The 17,364-nt window shown below is 37.2% G+C and overlaps 1 protein-coding gene across 1 annotated transcript in view; it reads right to left on the reverse strand.

The window, feature by feature from the left end:
* cers3a (ceramide synthase 3a) overlaps window positions 1–9,808 on the reverse strand; it is a 36,420-nt gene extending 26,612 nt beyond the window's left edge. The window contains exon 1 of the mRNA XM_038270827.1: window positions 9,662–9,808. Coding sequence (XP_038126755.1) covers window positions 9,662–9,679 — 18 coding nt within the window. The 5' untranslated portion in view covers window positions 9,680–9,808. The remainder of the gene's footprint in view (window positions 1–9,661) is intronic.
* Window positions 9,809–17,364: the final 7,556 nt, after the last annotated feature.

The raw sequence follows: 17,364 nt of genomic DNA on the forward strand, positions 1-17,364 counted from the left end.
GCACAAATATGTTTTCTTAATGGGAATATGATTAGATTTTGCTCTGTGTTGCATTTGCCAAATTACCGTATTTTCAAATAAATGTAAATGAATTTGTCAGAAAGGGACAGATGCTCATTTTTATGCAGCTCACAGTAAAGAGGAGGATTAGCAGGTGGAAATAAATCTATAAAGCTCATTGTTGGGCAAACAGTGCCATGTTAACATCCCCATATTTAACCTATTTTTAGACTCTATCTACTGCAAATAAAGAAGCCTTTTTTTCTTCTTCAGAATTTTGATGTTTTTCTGGTTGAAACAGGGAGGGTACATGAAAAATAAACCATTTTTTGTTGAAGCCATGTTAGAGCCCACTGTCTCCCCTAATTTTTGGCAACTATCAGTTTGTTGTTATTCCAACTTTACAAATAAAATACTGGCCATCTAATCTGTAAGAAGTAATTTCAAAGGATTTCAGGAAGAGAAATCATTATCATCATGAGGAAATTGCCCCATAACATATGTTTTATGACATCAGAAAAGTTAGCTAATCATAGCTAATGCTTAGCATCTTGCTACCGGTAGTCAAATTATTTCTGTGTATGTGTTACTGTATATTTTTATTTATTTCTATGTTTTTATGTAAACATCCTATGATGCACTTTGAATATACATTAAAAAAATATTTCAAAAATTGTATAAGAGTTTAGAAATTAAACATAAAAATGTCAAGCATTTAGAGAAAAATCCCAGGAATTTCACATGTAAAAATCACATGTGAAACGCATGATCCACGTACAAAATGACAATGAAAGTTGTCTAAGTCAAATTATAAATAAACATGTGGTAAATATATGATTCACATGCTAAATGTATACATGTCTACATGTGGATTAAGAACGTTTCATGTTAAAAGCAATGTGAATTAAAATAAAAACATGAGAATCAAATGTGCTTTTGAAATCAGTTCCAGATCCACACGTATATGTGTGTTTTGAATCCCATGTGTACCATGTGGTTTTCATATTAAGGGTTGCACAAGCTAATTTTACAAGAATGACAAGATTTCAACATTTTAAAATCACATCTGTCCTCTACACACCCATAAAATTGCAATATTTAATGGCTTCACCTAAAGCAAATGAGAGTTGAACAGGGTTTGTAATGTTTTGCAACTGTTCTCATATATGGGGATAGTTGACAAACCAAATAAGGAATGAATAAATCTAATTTTTACATCACGCATTATTTTTCAGATGATTAGCTTTTTCAACTATTTAGTTTAAAAGCCTTAAAAATATTATTTTAGACTCAGAATCCCCTAAAAATATATACCAATTAAAACAATTATATTGAACTTAAAATAAAGTTTATTTTTGAATGACTTTTTGATATTTTATTATATTTGAAAAGTATTTAAATTTATCTAAAGGGCGATTTGATTCCATCCATCCATCCATCCATCCATCCATCCATCCATCCATCCATCCATCCATCCATCCATCCATCCATCCATCCATCCATTAACCATCCATCCATCCATCCATCCATCCATCCATTAACCATCCATCCATCCATCCATCCATCCATCCATCCATCCATCCATCCATCCATCCATCCATCCATCCATCCATCCATCTTCTGTCAGGCCAAGCGGGGTCGGAGGATTGCTGGTGCCCATCTCCAGCTGTCTACACCCTAGACAGGTCACCAGTCCATCGCAGGGCGGGGACATATCATTACTTAAATTAATTACAATGTGAATTAGAGTAGAAAAATGACTAAATAATTAACTGTTACATCTGCTGATTTTATGGTCCTTTTTTTATTTCATTGGTCCTACATATACCTCAGGGATCACATCACAATGATTGTGTAAACCATTTCATGACCCCCTATTTGGTGGCTATCTTGTGAACACCCAGTCTCGGGACATACTGTAAAAAAAAAATCCAAAAACAAAGCTGAAGGATGCTCTGCAACTTTGGTTCAGCCAAAGATAACCAAACTAGTTTAATGTAATCCTGACACTTTCAACATAAAGGTATTTATCCAAATTAAATATTGTTATTAGATGTTAATAGGACTGAATTACTTTTTTTTTAGGCTTAGCGGCATGTCATTAAGATGGAAGTCTCTTATATCCAGATTCTTCTTCCACTGCTGCTGAAATTAGCTTTAGTCATTATAGATCCTGGGTTCTGTGTTGTTCTTTAATTGAACTTTGTTGTTAAGTTTGCTTGAATTTGTTTCTATATTTGTTTAATTAATATAAAGAAACACACAAAAATGTAATCATGACAACTACTTTACCTAGTTAAATCAACTAGTTCCACTTAACGTGCTTAATTGCAACATTACTTTATTAAATTCTATTGATAAAATACTATTTTGTTAATTCAGCTCAATAATATTAATTAAACTGAACCAAACTGGCATAGCGGGCATTTAATAGCATCTTCTGAATTGAACTTCACAGCAGTAAGATACAAAAAAGTCAACAATGCTGGCTTTGATGATCTGATCATTTGGTTTCCCTTAATTATTATGCTTTAATGAAACATTTTATACTCTGCTACATGAACTACCTCTACCCCTACCTGAACCTCAATGAAACCAGTTGACCTGTAGCCTAGACAGAAGTTCATCCGCCTACGACACAACCAGTAAGCCTCAAACCACACCTCCTTGAAAGCCAACCAGCATCCAAGGTTTATCTTAAAAGGCCTCTGATCTGCACTTGTCTGGTCCTGTGCGCAGGTGGTGCATGTGCTGTGACTTCATTCAGATTACCCCGTTTCAACCCACTTCCAGCCCCTCCTCCACCGTTGTAGCTAGGGTTGGGAATTGAAAAGATTTTCACGATTCCGATTCCCTTTTCGATTCTATGAAACGATTCGATTCTTTATCGATTCTTTTTTCGATTCCAATTTGGGGGAAAAAGGAGAACAAACAGTTTGATTATCAGAATCAACTTTGTTTACTTAACTATTGCACAATCTTACAAACTCAACAAGATCAAGATGTCCACAGGAAATGTGAAACTGGAGTAACATCTGTGTTTAAATGAAAAATGAATACAAGAACAAACTTAATAACCAACAATGTCTAATAACAAATGATGGGATAAAAACCTATTTTAAATAACAAAAAATACTAATTATAAAACAGTAGTAGGGAAAATTAACAGTTCTTTTGCAGAAAGATGAGCATATCTGCTTTTTCTGGAAGGATACGGGATCTTTCAGGGCTTATGGTGTCTCCAGCCATGGAGAACACCCTCTCAGATGGGGTGGAGGAAGCCTGCACACAGAGGTAGTTTTCAGCCAGTCCAGATAGCAAGGGCAGCGTATCTTGCTTGTTCCACCACCACAGTGTGGCGCTATCCCTGCAGGGGATGGAGGGCAAGCTTTTATAGAGCTGGATTTCCTGATCTACCCTCTGGGCTAAGGAAAGACGGAGCTTTGATTCACAAAGTGACCGCAGCTAGTTGTCTTCCTCCTCGAATAGTTCTTCCAACTTGCGTAACTTGCGTAAGTTGCGTAACTTACGTAAAAAACGTGACGTAAGTCGTGCTCCCCAGAGCCGGCGCTCTAGGCTCTGGTGCTGCGGGAATCGAAAAAAGAATCATTCAGCGAGCTGCCAAACGATGCCATGGAATCGGAAAATACGGAACCGGTTCTTAACAGGAACCGGTTTTCGATTCCCATCCCTAGTTGTAGCTAAAACTTTATCAGAGTTTCATTCTTCCCGAACTCTTACTGCATTTCAACCGGTCCGGCAAAAGACCACCATGTTGAACCTGGTTCTGCCAGAGGTTTCCTTCCCATCGGCGAGTTTTTCCTCTCCACTGTTTCTTCATGCTTGCTCATCATGGACAAGTTCTCTAAACCTGTGTTATCTAACTGGACTTCCATCTTCCAGGTCCCTGAGTGAAGCTCTAGTATCAGCTCATGCAGTCCACTGGATCTCCCCATAAAGCTCAGCATACCGTCTCACTAACCAGCAGTCTACAGACTGACCAACTTCATCTATCTCCACTCCACCACCAGTTTCAGGCATGGGGGGGAAACAGCCCTATTCTTTACACCTGTTCATGCATATCTATCAAAATGCAGCGCTATGTTTCCTGCCAAGGTCTGAGCGCCAAAGACAAAGTAATTGTGTCAATACATTTCTCCTAATTGTATTTTCTCTCTGTGTGAGTTTTTCAGATTGAAACAGCTTCAAAAAATTGTAAATATTAATAAAAAAAATGCTGATTAATGCTATATAGCTGTTAGATTCTTCATAGACAGTGTGTAAATAATGGTTAAACATTTTTTGATTACCTGTAAGAACTGTTATTGTCCAGTAATATAATCTCAGTTATTCCTATTTCAATGGGGTGGACATTAACAATCTGTGTGTTTTAGCTTTTCTTTTTTTAGATAGTGACTGTAAAATTCTTTGTCTAAAATGAAAGTCTGTTTTTCAGAGATGTTTTTCCATATGCATCTGAAATAAAGACCCTTCATTCATTTGTTCATTCATTCAGTTAATATGGTAAACCCCTAAACGGCAAAAAAAACAAAACAAAAAAATACATAGTATGGCAAACCATCCATCCATCCATCCATCCATCCATCCATCCATCCATCCATCCATCCATCCATCCATCCATCCATCCATCCATCCATCCATCCATCCATCCATCCATCCATCCATCCATCCATCCATCCATCCATCCATCCATTTTTCGTCACGGAATAGGCGAGAGGCGGGGTCCACCCTGGACAGGTCTCCAGTCCATCGCAGGGCAACACAGAGACGAACAGGACAAACAACCATTCACACACACAGTCACACCTAAGGGGACTTTAGAGAAGCCAATTAAACTTTGGCAAACCATCATGAACAAAAATTACAACCATGAGACCATGTGAAGTTCATGGGATTATTTTGTAAGGGGTACGTCTGGACAGTTCAGCATTCCTAAAGAAGAGCCTAATCCTGATATCTCTCGCTTACGTGGATACAGGAGGGGTCACAATAAAGGGAGCTGTTTGTCTTCCATGTTGGAAGATAACACCAATAAATAATCCATCTTTACATATTTGCTGATAGTAGACTTTAGACGGCCTAATAAAGCAGATATAGGATCATTAAAGTGATCAATAAATGTCAGGTCCAGAATGGATTATTGCAGCACTGTTTAATCCATCTCTCCCAGTCATCTCTTTGTCTCCTCAGACTCGCTCAGGGACCAGCAGCTCGCCGTGACCTCACACTCCCAAATGGAAACCAATATCACACATTTTCTTTTCACTACATCCGCTAGTGTAGCCGTTTTACAATCCTTTTTGCCCCCTTTTATTTGTCAGATATTGTTATTTGCGCCAGGCCCTTGGAGTCAGATGGTCAATGTTTAATCTCTCCATCGGGCCAACAAAGTACTCTAGTTTTGGGTGACCGCGGTTCTTCTGTGCCCAACCTGGACTCTGGACTCCTTTTATAATCAAAGCTCCATACTGTTCCATTAAGGCAGGCTATTAATAAATAAAAATAGGATGGTGCTATCTTGATACCTTGTTTTATCTAACCTGTATTTAACCTGTTTTTATGTTTTTGTTTTTTCTTGTTATGCACTGATCTTCTTGAGCACTTTGATCCCCATTACTGTGGTTGTGGAAAAGGTTAGACAAACAAATGACTGAACATGATTAAATACTGCAGACTAGTTCTGCTGATCTCACCAACTGACTCTCCTTTAAACTAGAGAATAAAAATGATCCTGGTTGACTGAAGCCTCATTTTGATTTATTTTCATGTTTCAGAAATTTACAGAGAAAAGATTGTATTTAAAATAGAAATTTCTGAATGAGCTGTATCTAAAAACATATTTTAAATATAAAATTTAGATTTTAAATATGGCTAGTTTTTAAATGTAGTTATTTAAATATATATTTATATATAGTACCGGTATATAACGAAATATGTATCGAAATATATAAATATGTATTAACATTTTATTACATTTTATAACAATTACATTCTTATAATATATATAAATAAATTTAGTCATTAAATATCAATATTTTAAATATCTATTTAAATAAAATGCTTGATTTGAGGTATTGAAATATATTTGTATTGATCTACCTTTATATAAGACTTTCATTTACACTCACCGGCCACTTTATTAGGTACCCCATGCTAGTAACGGGTTGGACCCCCTTTTGCCTTCAGAACTGCCTCAATTCTTGGTGGCATAGATTCAACAAGGTGCTGGAAGCATTCCTCAGGGAGTTTGGTCCATATTGACATGATGGCATCACACAGTTGCCGCAGATTTGTCGGCTGCACATCCATGATGCGAATCTCCCGTTCCACCACATCCCAAAGATGCTCTATTGGATTGAGATCTGGTGACTGTGGAGGCCATTTGAGTACAGTGAACTCATTGTCATGTTCAAGAAACCAGTCTGAGATGATTCCAGCTTTATGACATGGCGCATTATCCTGCTGAAAGTAGCCATCAGAAGTTGGGTACATTGTGGTCATAAAAGGGATGGACATGGTCAGCAACAATACTCAGGTAGGCTGTGGCGTTGCAACGATGCTCAATTGGTACCAAGGGGCCCAAAGAGTGCCAAGAAAATATTCCCCACACCATGACACCACCACCACCAGCCTGAACCGTTGATACAAGGCAGGATGGATCCATGCTTTCATGTTGTAGACGCCAACTTCTAACCCTACCATCCGAATGTCGCAGCAGAAATCGAGACTCATCAGACCAGGCAACGTTTTTCCAATCTTCTATTGTCCAATTTCGATGAGCTTGTGCAAATTGTAGCCTCAGTTTCCTGTTCTTAGCTGAAAGGAGTGGCACCCGGTGTGGTCTTCTGCTGCTGTAGCCCATCTGCCTCAAAGTTCGACGTACTGTGCGTTCAGAGATGCTCTTCTGCCCACCTTGGTTGTAACGGGTGGTTATTTGAGTCACTGTTGCCCTTCTATCAGCTCGAACCAGTCTGGCCATTCTCCTCTGACCTCTGGCATCAACAAGGCATTTCCGCCCACAGAACTGCCGCTCACTGGATGTTTTTTCTTTTTCGGACCATTCTCTGTAAACCCTAGAGATGGTTGTGCGTGCAAATCCCAGTAGATCAGCAGTTTCTGAAATACTCAGACCAGCCCTTCTGGCACCAACAATCATGCCACGTTCAAAGTCACTCAAATCACCTTTCTTCCCCATACTGATGCTCGGTTTGAACTGCAGGAGATTGTCTTGACCATGTCTACATGCCTAAATGCACTGAGTTGCCGCCATGTGATTGGCTGCTTAGAAATTAAGTGTTAACGAGCAGTTGGACAGGTGTACCTAATAAAGTGGCCGGTGAGTGTGTATTTATGTGCTCGTTAAAAAAAGACCCCAAATTCAAAGTGTCTTGAGACGGGACTTCAGTTTAAACACTAAAGTCAAATTTGAGACCCCGAAAACATTGACTGGAAGAAATCTAAATCTAGATAAGTCATTTTTTCTTCAAATAAGTGCATTTGTTCTTGGATTGAGGAGGTAAAATACACATTTTGCCAATGGAACAAGACAATTTACATTTAAAATAAGAAAATACAATTGTATTCTCTTATTTAAAGTGCATTTTACCTAAATATTTTATTTTGAGAGCAAAAATACTCATTCCATTTGCATAATCTTATTTACCTGATCAATTTAAGGGTAAATAAACTTGATTTAAGAATTTTCTTTTACCTATTTCTAGATCGTTTTTCCAGAGTTGACTTAGTCTCACCTCAACATCTAATTATTATTTTAATTCTTTTTGATTTAGAAATAAAAATAAACTCATTTAGGCAAAAAAGTTTTGTCTGAAAGAAAGAGAAAACAAAAAAATGGAGGAAGTAAATTATACTCAGAAGTAAATTAATTCTTTTTTACTCATATTCTTTTTACGATTTATGTTGAAAATATTGACTTTTCCTAATATTCAACAGCAAAATCTAACATTGCACAAATCAAACCTACTATATAGTGTCTTAGCAGCTTTTTCTATAGGGGTTTATTTTTTGATCATTTAGTTTTAATGTTAATGATTCCTGTCCAGGAACAAATCTTTAACTTCTTCTGCAAATTCTGTTTCAGATTCAAGTCCGCACTCTTATGACTAATTCTAGTCTAAGAAAAATGTGATAAACATGTTTAGATTACCTTAATCTTTAATCTGCTAGCAATGTTAGAGCCTTTGTGATTAATAGTGAAGTTCGAAAGCAACTGATTGGACTGTATTTTTATTTAGAGGTATCAAAAGATAAAAGGAAAGTTCAAAAACATTTCATTAAAAAACAAAACGAACATTGTTTTGGAACTGAAACATATATTTTGAATTTGGAAAAAAAGAAAACTGAAACAAAAAAATTCTTAAGACAGTGAGAAGAAAATAATTAAATCAGAAATATTTTTGAAACAAAAAGAAAACAGACAAAAAAGATTTCAAACAGCTTTTCAGGTAAATTTTTTTAAACTGCTGTCCTATTAGCGAGGGGTGGGGCTTAGATGACATGAGGCATGGATGGATGACTGTCCGTTTAGGAGCCTTGGCATAATATTCCCAGGTGTGGCATTAAGTAAACATAGGAAATAGAAAAGTCTTTAAAGAATAATTTATTAACTATATGTATGTGACTAGATTTTATCAGTTAAACTGTTTCTTTTCAATCTGAGGTGTTTTAATCTTTCATTTTCAGTTTCAAATCATTTTAATTTTGGTTTAAAAATGTCTTTTAGTTTCTTTTTTTTTTAGTTTCCAAATAATGTTTTGGTTTCTTCTTTTTCAATTTTTATTTTTATATAGTTTTTATATTTATTTTTCTGTTGTTTTTTTTTTAGATGGCTCTACTTTCGCACCATACACCAGCATATAAGGATTCATCAAGATGAGAACAGGAATAAAACCCAATAATAGGTGAAACGACTGCCAGGTTAAGAGAGACCGCAGCCAGGCAACCCATATTATTGATTTGCCTTTTGAGCAGGCAAACAAAGCTAAACACACAGTCGGGGAGTGGGACATCACTCAGACTGATTTCTAACAGGGACAACTCAACCTAAAGGGGATAAAAATAAAGCTTTAATAAGTCATTAATGCAACATATGTAACACATACAGTGCTCCATACATAGTTATAGGTTATTCAGCTGGTGCAACATAGTGAAGCTTCATTCAGTTAAGCTTCATGGTATTAATAGGTCTGCAATAAATGCAGCTTGTCTTACTGATCAGACATCATTTCCTGTTGGAACCCCACCCGCTATAAATGAGGCCAATCAGGGAGCAATAATTCAACCGTATCATGCAGGTGTTGTGCTACAGGGACACTTTTAGGACAGCGTTGCAACATGAGAGGGCCTCCTGTCAGGTGTGATTTCAGCTCTGATCTCAAATACTTAGATCCTGTTTGTCTCATATAAACAGGATCTTATTCATTTCAAATGAAAAGCTTTTTAAAGATAGTATCAGAACAAACTTCTCTAACAAAAGTTACTCCCCCCCCTCCCCATCTGCACTCCAGAAACAGGTTTCTACAACCAGCATACTGTAGATCCTTTACGCCAAAAACTTCAATAAATAATACATTTCAGATGTAAATCTCCACATCAAGGTCAAAGTAAAGCTGAGACTTACCCTTCCACTAACGGCCATCAGACACCTAGGCTAAGGGCAGCTGTTTCCACTCCAGCCGGCTGTTTATGTTTGCCGTGGGAAAGGAGGGCAGGCAGAGCAGTCCTCTATGCCAACCCCCCACCCATTACCAGCAGCTAACTCTCTTTATATAACATTCTTCAGGTAACGCCCAGTTCAGCTACAATTACCTGGGAAGGACTTTTTTTTTCTCCCCTCCAGGAAGTAAAGGCAGGCTGACAAACTGCATCTATAAACACACAGGTTACTCTGCCCTGAAGAGATGTAATAACGCTCTCTGTGATTAAGAACCACAGGCAAAGTACGGAGTGAGTTTTGCTCCAGTATTGTAGCAGCAAAAAAACCCAAAAAACTTTTGTTTCAAATTGATATTTGGAAAAAATAACAACCAACAAACAAAAATGAATCCAGAAATGAAACTTTGAAAAATCTTCATAATGAAAACAAAAGATTTGAAGGTAATTTGAATTATTTCTGTTATTATTATTATTATTATTATTATTATTATTATTATTATTATTATTATTATTATTATTATTATTATTATTATTTTATTTGTGCTACATAAAAGTGGGACATGTAGCATCAAAGGTTTGACACCATTTCTGTTGGATTTAAAGGGAGGGTGGCTCCCTCAGGTCTTGACCCCCACACATGCATCCTGAAACCTGCATTTTCCAGGCATTTTACACCACTTTGTTCACTAATTCACCGGCGAGAAGATGCATGTTCTCTTACGCACATGTTGGTTACGAACAGGAAACGAAGAATCTAGGACCTCACAGAGAAAGAACAGGGACACTGTCAGCGGAGAGCAAATGTGGGAAATTTAAAACTTCAATCAAGACTTCAAGGTTGGATGTCTTTTTATGTAAGCTTTCACAAACTTTCTACACCTTGAACTCTTTTTCTTCAATTAAAAAAACTTTCCTGGATTTCAAGGACCTGTAGGAATTCTCTAAATAAGACAGTACAAATGAAGCAGCAAATTACTGACCATATTTCTGGCCATAAACTCCCCTCCCTCACTGAGCACCTTCTTCTTCCCATACTCCTCTCTCTTTATCCAGGTACTTTGACTCAGCCCTTGAAAAATGCAATTGAATATACTATCTGACATCCTTGCCTTTCAGATACTTACACCACAAAAACAAATCAATACACTCCTCTTAAGTAGAGCATATACATAAAAAATGTAGTAGTATTATCTTTAAAGTTGTCTATAATTAGTCTAAATGATGTACATATCACTAATATGAGGCATGTTCACCCAGTCACAGGAAGCTTGATGTCAGGGTGAGCATTAGCAATATTACTTTTTTATAAAATAGTTTACAGTGGACAATAAACACATGTAAATTTTTATTAAAATCATTTCATTTAAACACTTTTTACAGATGCATCTTGACAAAAGTATCTACATCCAATGAAAGGAAACAGTGCAAAATTAAACAAAAATACCTTAAATTACTTATTTTTGTATTTTTATGATGACTGAGTGATTCTAAGACTTAAATGACTCAATTACCCAAATATAAACCAGAACTGGTCCACTTACAACAAACGCTTAGTGTGAGGGATTGCCTTCGAGTCATTGACTCGAAGGCAATCAGCTGGTTTTCCTTAGATAGAAAACGGAATTAATCTGACTGGATGATCTGGTTGAACTGTAAAGTGCCTTGAAATGGCATGTGTTGTGAATTGGTTCCATAGAAATAAACTTGAATTGAATTAAATTAAAGGACAACTGCAGGATAAGGTCACTTAGCAGAATGAGGGGCATTTTTAGAAAACTGTTTCCAAAATTTCTTTAGTTCCTTTTTTAAACCACCATGAGTCAAACAATCTGTTAAATGAAGCTTAAGCAAAAATTCAATCTGGAATAATCTGATTATCCTCTCCTGCATCACCTACTGAAGCTCCAGCCTGTCATCGAAGGAGAGCTCCTCTTCATGAAGCCAATCATCTTCCAAGACGTCCTTCATTAAGTTTCCATCAAGATTCTCCCCAGCTCACCAGCCAAACTTCACCCACTGCCTCAACTGTTGCCACATCTATGCCCAGCTCGTCCCTCCTCTCATTCCTATGGAGCTATGGCACAGCTACCCAACCTGGGTTGTTGGATCTCCGAACCTATTGGGTAACACCTCATATGGTAACCCTGTGAGATCCACCTGGCCAGGCAAATAGAATACGTAGACGTGCTAGCTGTCTTCTCACAGACAGCCTTTGTGTACTTTACAGGTTTTAACTCCTTTACAGGTTTTAGCTTCAACCTTTAGGAGGTTTACAGACATTATTCTCAAGCTGGACCAGACATTAGCAGTAGAGTCACACCAATAAACTTTTATAATCACACTTTTTTTTGCCTGTGTGAGTCTCTCCAGGTTGAAATACTGCAGACACACCAACAGACAGAGTGAGGCTGAGCTCTGATGGTGAAAACCAACCAAAATGGTTGGTTGTTAGGAGTCCCAGGGCATCACTCCCCCTGATGGCATGATTTATATAGGAAGAAGCTAAATTTGACTTGCCCATAGTGAATCCAATTCTAAACTTATTCATTCTGGAGAGGTGGCGAAACGTCTTCAAATCTTGGGAACCAAGTCCAGTGGATATTTTTTGGAATTTTTATGGCATGGATGATAACTACTTTTACTACGTATTTTGGGAAATTTTGAGTCCACCACTTTTTCCTCCACTAGACGTTCGGACACGCATCTAAAAGAGCCTTACCACTTTATAGTGCTCGGTGTAATGGTTGGGGCATGTACTGCTTCAAGAAAATCATGTGGCCGATACAAGAGCTGTTCTGAACTGACTCTGATGCGCCCAAATGCATTTATAAAGGAAAGTATCTGTCAATGAGATGGTCTGCCAAAATAATCTAAATTAATCAAGAATTATGAAGCAGTTTTTAGATTTCAGATGCGATTTTGATCTCAAATCAGAAAGTGCAAGAGGTAGGAAACAAACACGAAGCTGGTGCAGAACTGGACAGCTCCTTCACTGACAGACTGCTGCACCCTAAATGCACCAGGGAGCGTTATCACAGATCCTTCCTCCCAGCAGCAGGAAGACTAGAACCACCACTGTTCCCAACAACCTCAATAAGTTGTTACATTCATGCCGATTTTTCAGTTTCCATCTTAGTCAGTTAAATAAGATGCTGCTACCATTTTGCACATCTCTGATGGTGCTGCTATTTTCAAATATCAATTACTGTATACTATATTGGTTATTTATTCTCCAGTTGCATAGTTTTATATAGTTTTATTGTTTATCTTTTAACTCTTCACTATTATATTATTCTTATACATTTTTGTAAGGTCCACCATTGTGTGACAGTTTTTTCTGTAATCGTTCTGCTGCTGTAAATGACAGAATTTTCCCATTGTGAGACAATAAAGGGATTTTCTATTCTATTCTAAAAAGAGGTATTTGTTTTAATTTCCTTGTTGTGTCATCCTGTTCCTATCAATTTTCACATGTTTTATCTGAATTTAAATTCAGTCAAATTTACTCTGATCTTAATTATCTTGATGTGCTTATTTATTTATTTATTTTTTTTAATAAAAATTGTATTTTAAAAAAATCCTAGTCGACAAGCATCCTCATTCACATGTTCATTTAAATTTTTTTGTTATGATTCATTTTCACATTAGTTATTGACTGAATCTAAAAATATCAAAGATATTTTGAATTTAAACAAAAATATTAAATTATACAATATGACATAAAATCAATTATATTATGTAAAACGTCAGTGAAATAGTCTGCCTGTCGAGATTTCAAAGATCCAGCAGGTGTCAGTATTCAGTAACAATGAAGAAATTCTTCTCGAAGCCTCATCTAATCGAAACATTTGACACAATGGCGCCATCTGCTGGATAACTATGAGAACTACCTTTGAGTTCGTGTACCCTGATGTCCACAATACTGTAAGTAGTTTGTTCCATCAGTGCCGGCTCGAGCCTCCTTGACATCATTGACAGAATGTCACACTTTATAATATGCACTATAACACTATAATGTTATAGCGAATATTATGTGGGAATACAGTGAGGCTGTGTGTTAATACAAAATATATAAATGATACTTAAGATACTTAATTATTTTATTAAAACTTCTGAGTACAAACGGTCACAAAACATATTTAATAAATTATTTGAAAATGTGTATTAAATGTGCAATTAGTTAAATGAAACAGGCTATCCTGAGAGCCAACCGAGGATTGGGGTAAAGCTCACACATCTCATGTTGTGATAGATTTTTGAGATGCTCAAAGGCAGTCTTCATACTTTGGTCAATAGCTTTGGTCAATAGTTTTTGGGCCCCGCCTGCTTGGGGCCCCCGGGTCACCAGGGGGCCCAATCAGTTAGTTCCCTGTTAATGGTAGTTCCACATCAACTGTAATAAAACTGATAATATAAAGAATTTATTAAAAAATGTCTGACTTTGAGGTGCGTGCAGCAGCCACCACAGCCTCCTAGACACTGTTCAGAGAGCTGGACTGTTTTCCCTCCCTGTAGATCTCATATTTAATGAAGGACCACAGGTTCTCAATGGGGTTCAGATCAGGTGAACAAGGGGCCCATGTCATTATTTTTTCTCCTTTTAGACTTTTTCTGGCCAGCCAAGCTGTGTTGTATTTTGATCCGTGTGACGGAGCATTGTCCTGCATGAATATAATGTTTTTCGTGAATGATGGCGACTTCTTCTTGTACCACTGTTTGAAGAAGGTGTCTTCCAGAAACTGGCAGTGGGTCTGGCAGTTGATCTTGACTCCATCATCAATCCCAAAAAGGTCCCACAAGCTCATCTTTGATGATACCAGCCCATACCATTACCCCACCTCCACCTTGCTGGCGTCTGAGTGGATAACGAACTTGCTGCCCTTTACTGATCAAGCCTGGTGCCCATCCATCCATCTGGCCCATCAAGACTCACTCTCATTTCATGAGACCAAAACACCTTGGAGAAATCAGTCTTCAGATATTTCTTGGCCTAATCTTGACGTTTTGTCTTTTGTGTCTTGTTCAAAGGTGGCCTTTTTTCGGCTTTCGTTACCTTGGCCAGGTCCCTGAATATTGAGCACCTTGTGCTTCTCGGCACTCCAGACATGTTGCAGTTCTGAAATATTGCACAACTGGTGGCTAATGGCTTCCTGGCAGCTTCATGATTGATCCTTCTTAATTGATGGGGAGTTATTTTGCATCTTCTTTTTTCAACACGCTTCCTGCACCCCTGTTGGCTATTTGCCAAGAACCACTTGATTGTGCGATGATCCCGCTTCAAAAGCTTGGCAATTTCAAAACTGCTGCACCCCTCTTAAAAAACATCTGATAATTTTTTACTTTTCAGAGTCTGTCAAATCTCTTTTCTGACCCTTTTTGCCAAAGGAGAAGTAGTTGCCTAAGATTTAAGTACACCTTATAGAGGTTGTAGATTTCATTAGGCCACACCCCTTCTCATACAGCTTGGAGTAGGACAACATGTATGAAAAGGATGATGCGGTCGAAATACTCATTTGACTAATAATTCTGCAAACAGTGTATGGATGGAAGGCTTTTGAGCATAACGGTGATGAAAGGTGGCTATATTGGTCACTGATTTGTTTTTTTTGTTTGTTTTTTTTTTTGATTGTCGCAAAGGTTTTTTTCTGAATTTTGAGTTGTTATATTGGTTTACCTGGTGAAAATAAACAAGTGATATGGGTATGTGAGTATATTCATATATTTTTTTTTATTATGTTGCCTAATAATTCTGCACAGTAATATTTACCTGCACACACAGACATCCTCATCAAATGACCAAATCTAGAGAAAACCCCATCAAGCAGCAGAAACAATTTGCTTCTTATTTTAAAATGATGCTCAGTTAGATTTAATAATGTGATAAACTCCGGACACTTTGTTTGATTGTGTTTAATCAGCCTCAGAAATAAAACCCAAAAAACTATCAAGTAATTCTCCAAAATGGGCTTCATTTATATCTCACTACAGTCTGTAATTCTCAGATTTGTCCTCAAGAGGTCAGCATGACACTGAAGGGCCGATTTTCTTTGAAACCTGATGAGTGTTGGGTCAGCATGACCCACCCTGTCAGACCGTGAAGCTTCTCCTGGATTCTAATCACACTATTTGCTTGAAATTTTAATTTCCAAAATGCTTCATTTAGTGCCCTATAAAGAGTTAACTTCAGAACCAACAGAGACAAGAATCATTAGAGGAAACCTTACTCTGAGTAAACAAGGCATGGAGAAACAGAAATGTATTTTCCTTTGGAATTCCAATGACTTAAAAAGAAAGTTTTAAAAAAGCTTAAAAAGGAAACACATAAGACCTCCCTCATCCTTGGCCCTATCTCATTTTTTTCCTGAAATAGTCGAAAAATTGAGTTTTCAATTTATATACTGTAGTGGCCTCTGGCTGTTTTTTTAAAGGTTACTTTTTACTTTTATACTAAGTAGTTTTTGGAGCACATACTTTTTCACTTTTACTTTAATAAAGAGGTCAAGTTGATACTTCAACTTTTACCAGAGTGTTTTTAAACTGCAGTATCTATACTTCTACTTAAGTAACAAATGTGGGTACTTCTGACACCACTGTCCAGGTCATAGTCTTTCCAAAAAAATTGAAACAATTCACTGGACTTGGTTTTCGAGTTTGAAGACGTTTTGCTTCCCATCCAGGAAGCTTTTTTCAAATAGAGTAATACAGTAGCCCAACAAAGGCTTGTTTTTTGAGCATCCCTGTTTGGAGAAAATCCAATTTTCTCCAAACACAAAATACCAGTACATTTCAAACCTAACAAGACCCTTAGACAGAGGCTAGTGCATCCTAAGAACAAAACCCCAAACCAAACATGAGCAGAGTGGTGTATGCAGTACAGTGCAGTGAGGAATGCTCTGATCTTTATAGTGGAGAAACCAAATATTCTCTCCACAGGAGCATGTCTCAACTCAGAAGAGCTACCTCCTCTGGACAAGACTACATCTACACCTTGTGGACAAAGGACATTCTTTTGAGGACCAGAATGTTCACATTCTGGACAAAGAAAATAGGTGGTTTGAGAGAGGCATGAAGGAAGCCATCTATGTTAAGAAGGAAAAAAACAACCTTAAACAGAGGGGATGGACTCAGGTTCCAGCTTCCTAAAACTTACAATACAGCGATTGAGTTAATCCGTTCCCGTTACCATGGCAGCCCCAATCCCTGCACAGGAGAGTGGAGGACCTCTTCTATTCAGGCAGTCCAACAATCCTCTATAGCACTCTATAACACCTCAAACTCAACGCTATTCCTGTCATTTTGAATTGAAAAAACTTCCTGGATGGGAAGTGAAACGTCTTCAAACTCGGAAACCTATTCCAGTGGATTGCTTTTAATCTTTTTGGTATGTCTATTCATCTTTATATGTTAGATAAAAACTAAATATTGAACATTATTTCACTTTTGTCTTTACAACAATGGGAATACTGTTTTGTTTGTATTATATTTCACTGTAACAATACTTATAGACAGGAAAAAAACACAAAGGAGAGAAACAATCTTCTCAAACATAGATGACTGACTCCTATATTTCAGCTAGGTTTATACTTATAATTTATATGTATAATAGGTCCCAAATATGCTTTGCTTTAGATATTAATCAGCCTTTCTGGTATTAGGTAGGATAACAAG

The sequence above is a fragment of the Cyprinodon tularosa genome, unplaced genomic scaffold, assembly GCF_016077235.1.
Source record: "Cyprinodon tularosa strain WSP-4 unplaced genomic scaffold, ASM1607723v1 ctg78, whole genome shotgun sequence".
NCBI lineage: Eukaryota > Metazoa > Chordata > Actinopteri > Cyprinodontiformes > Cyprinodontidae > Cyprinodon > Cyprinodon tularosa.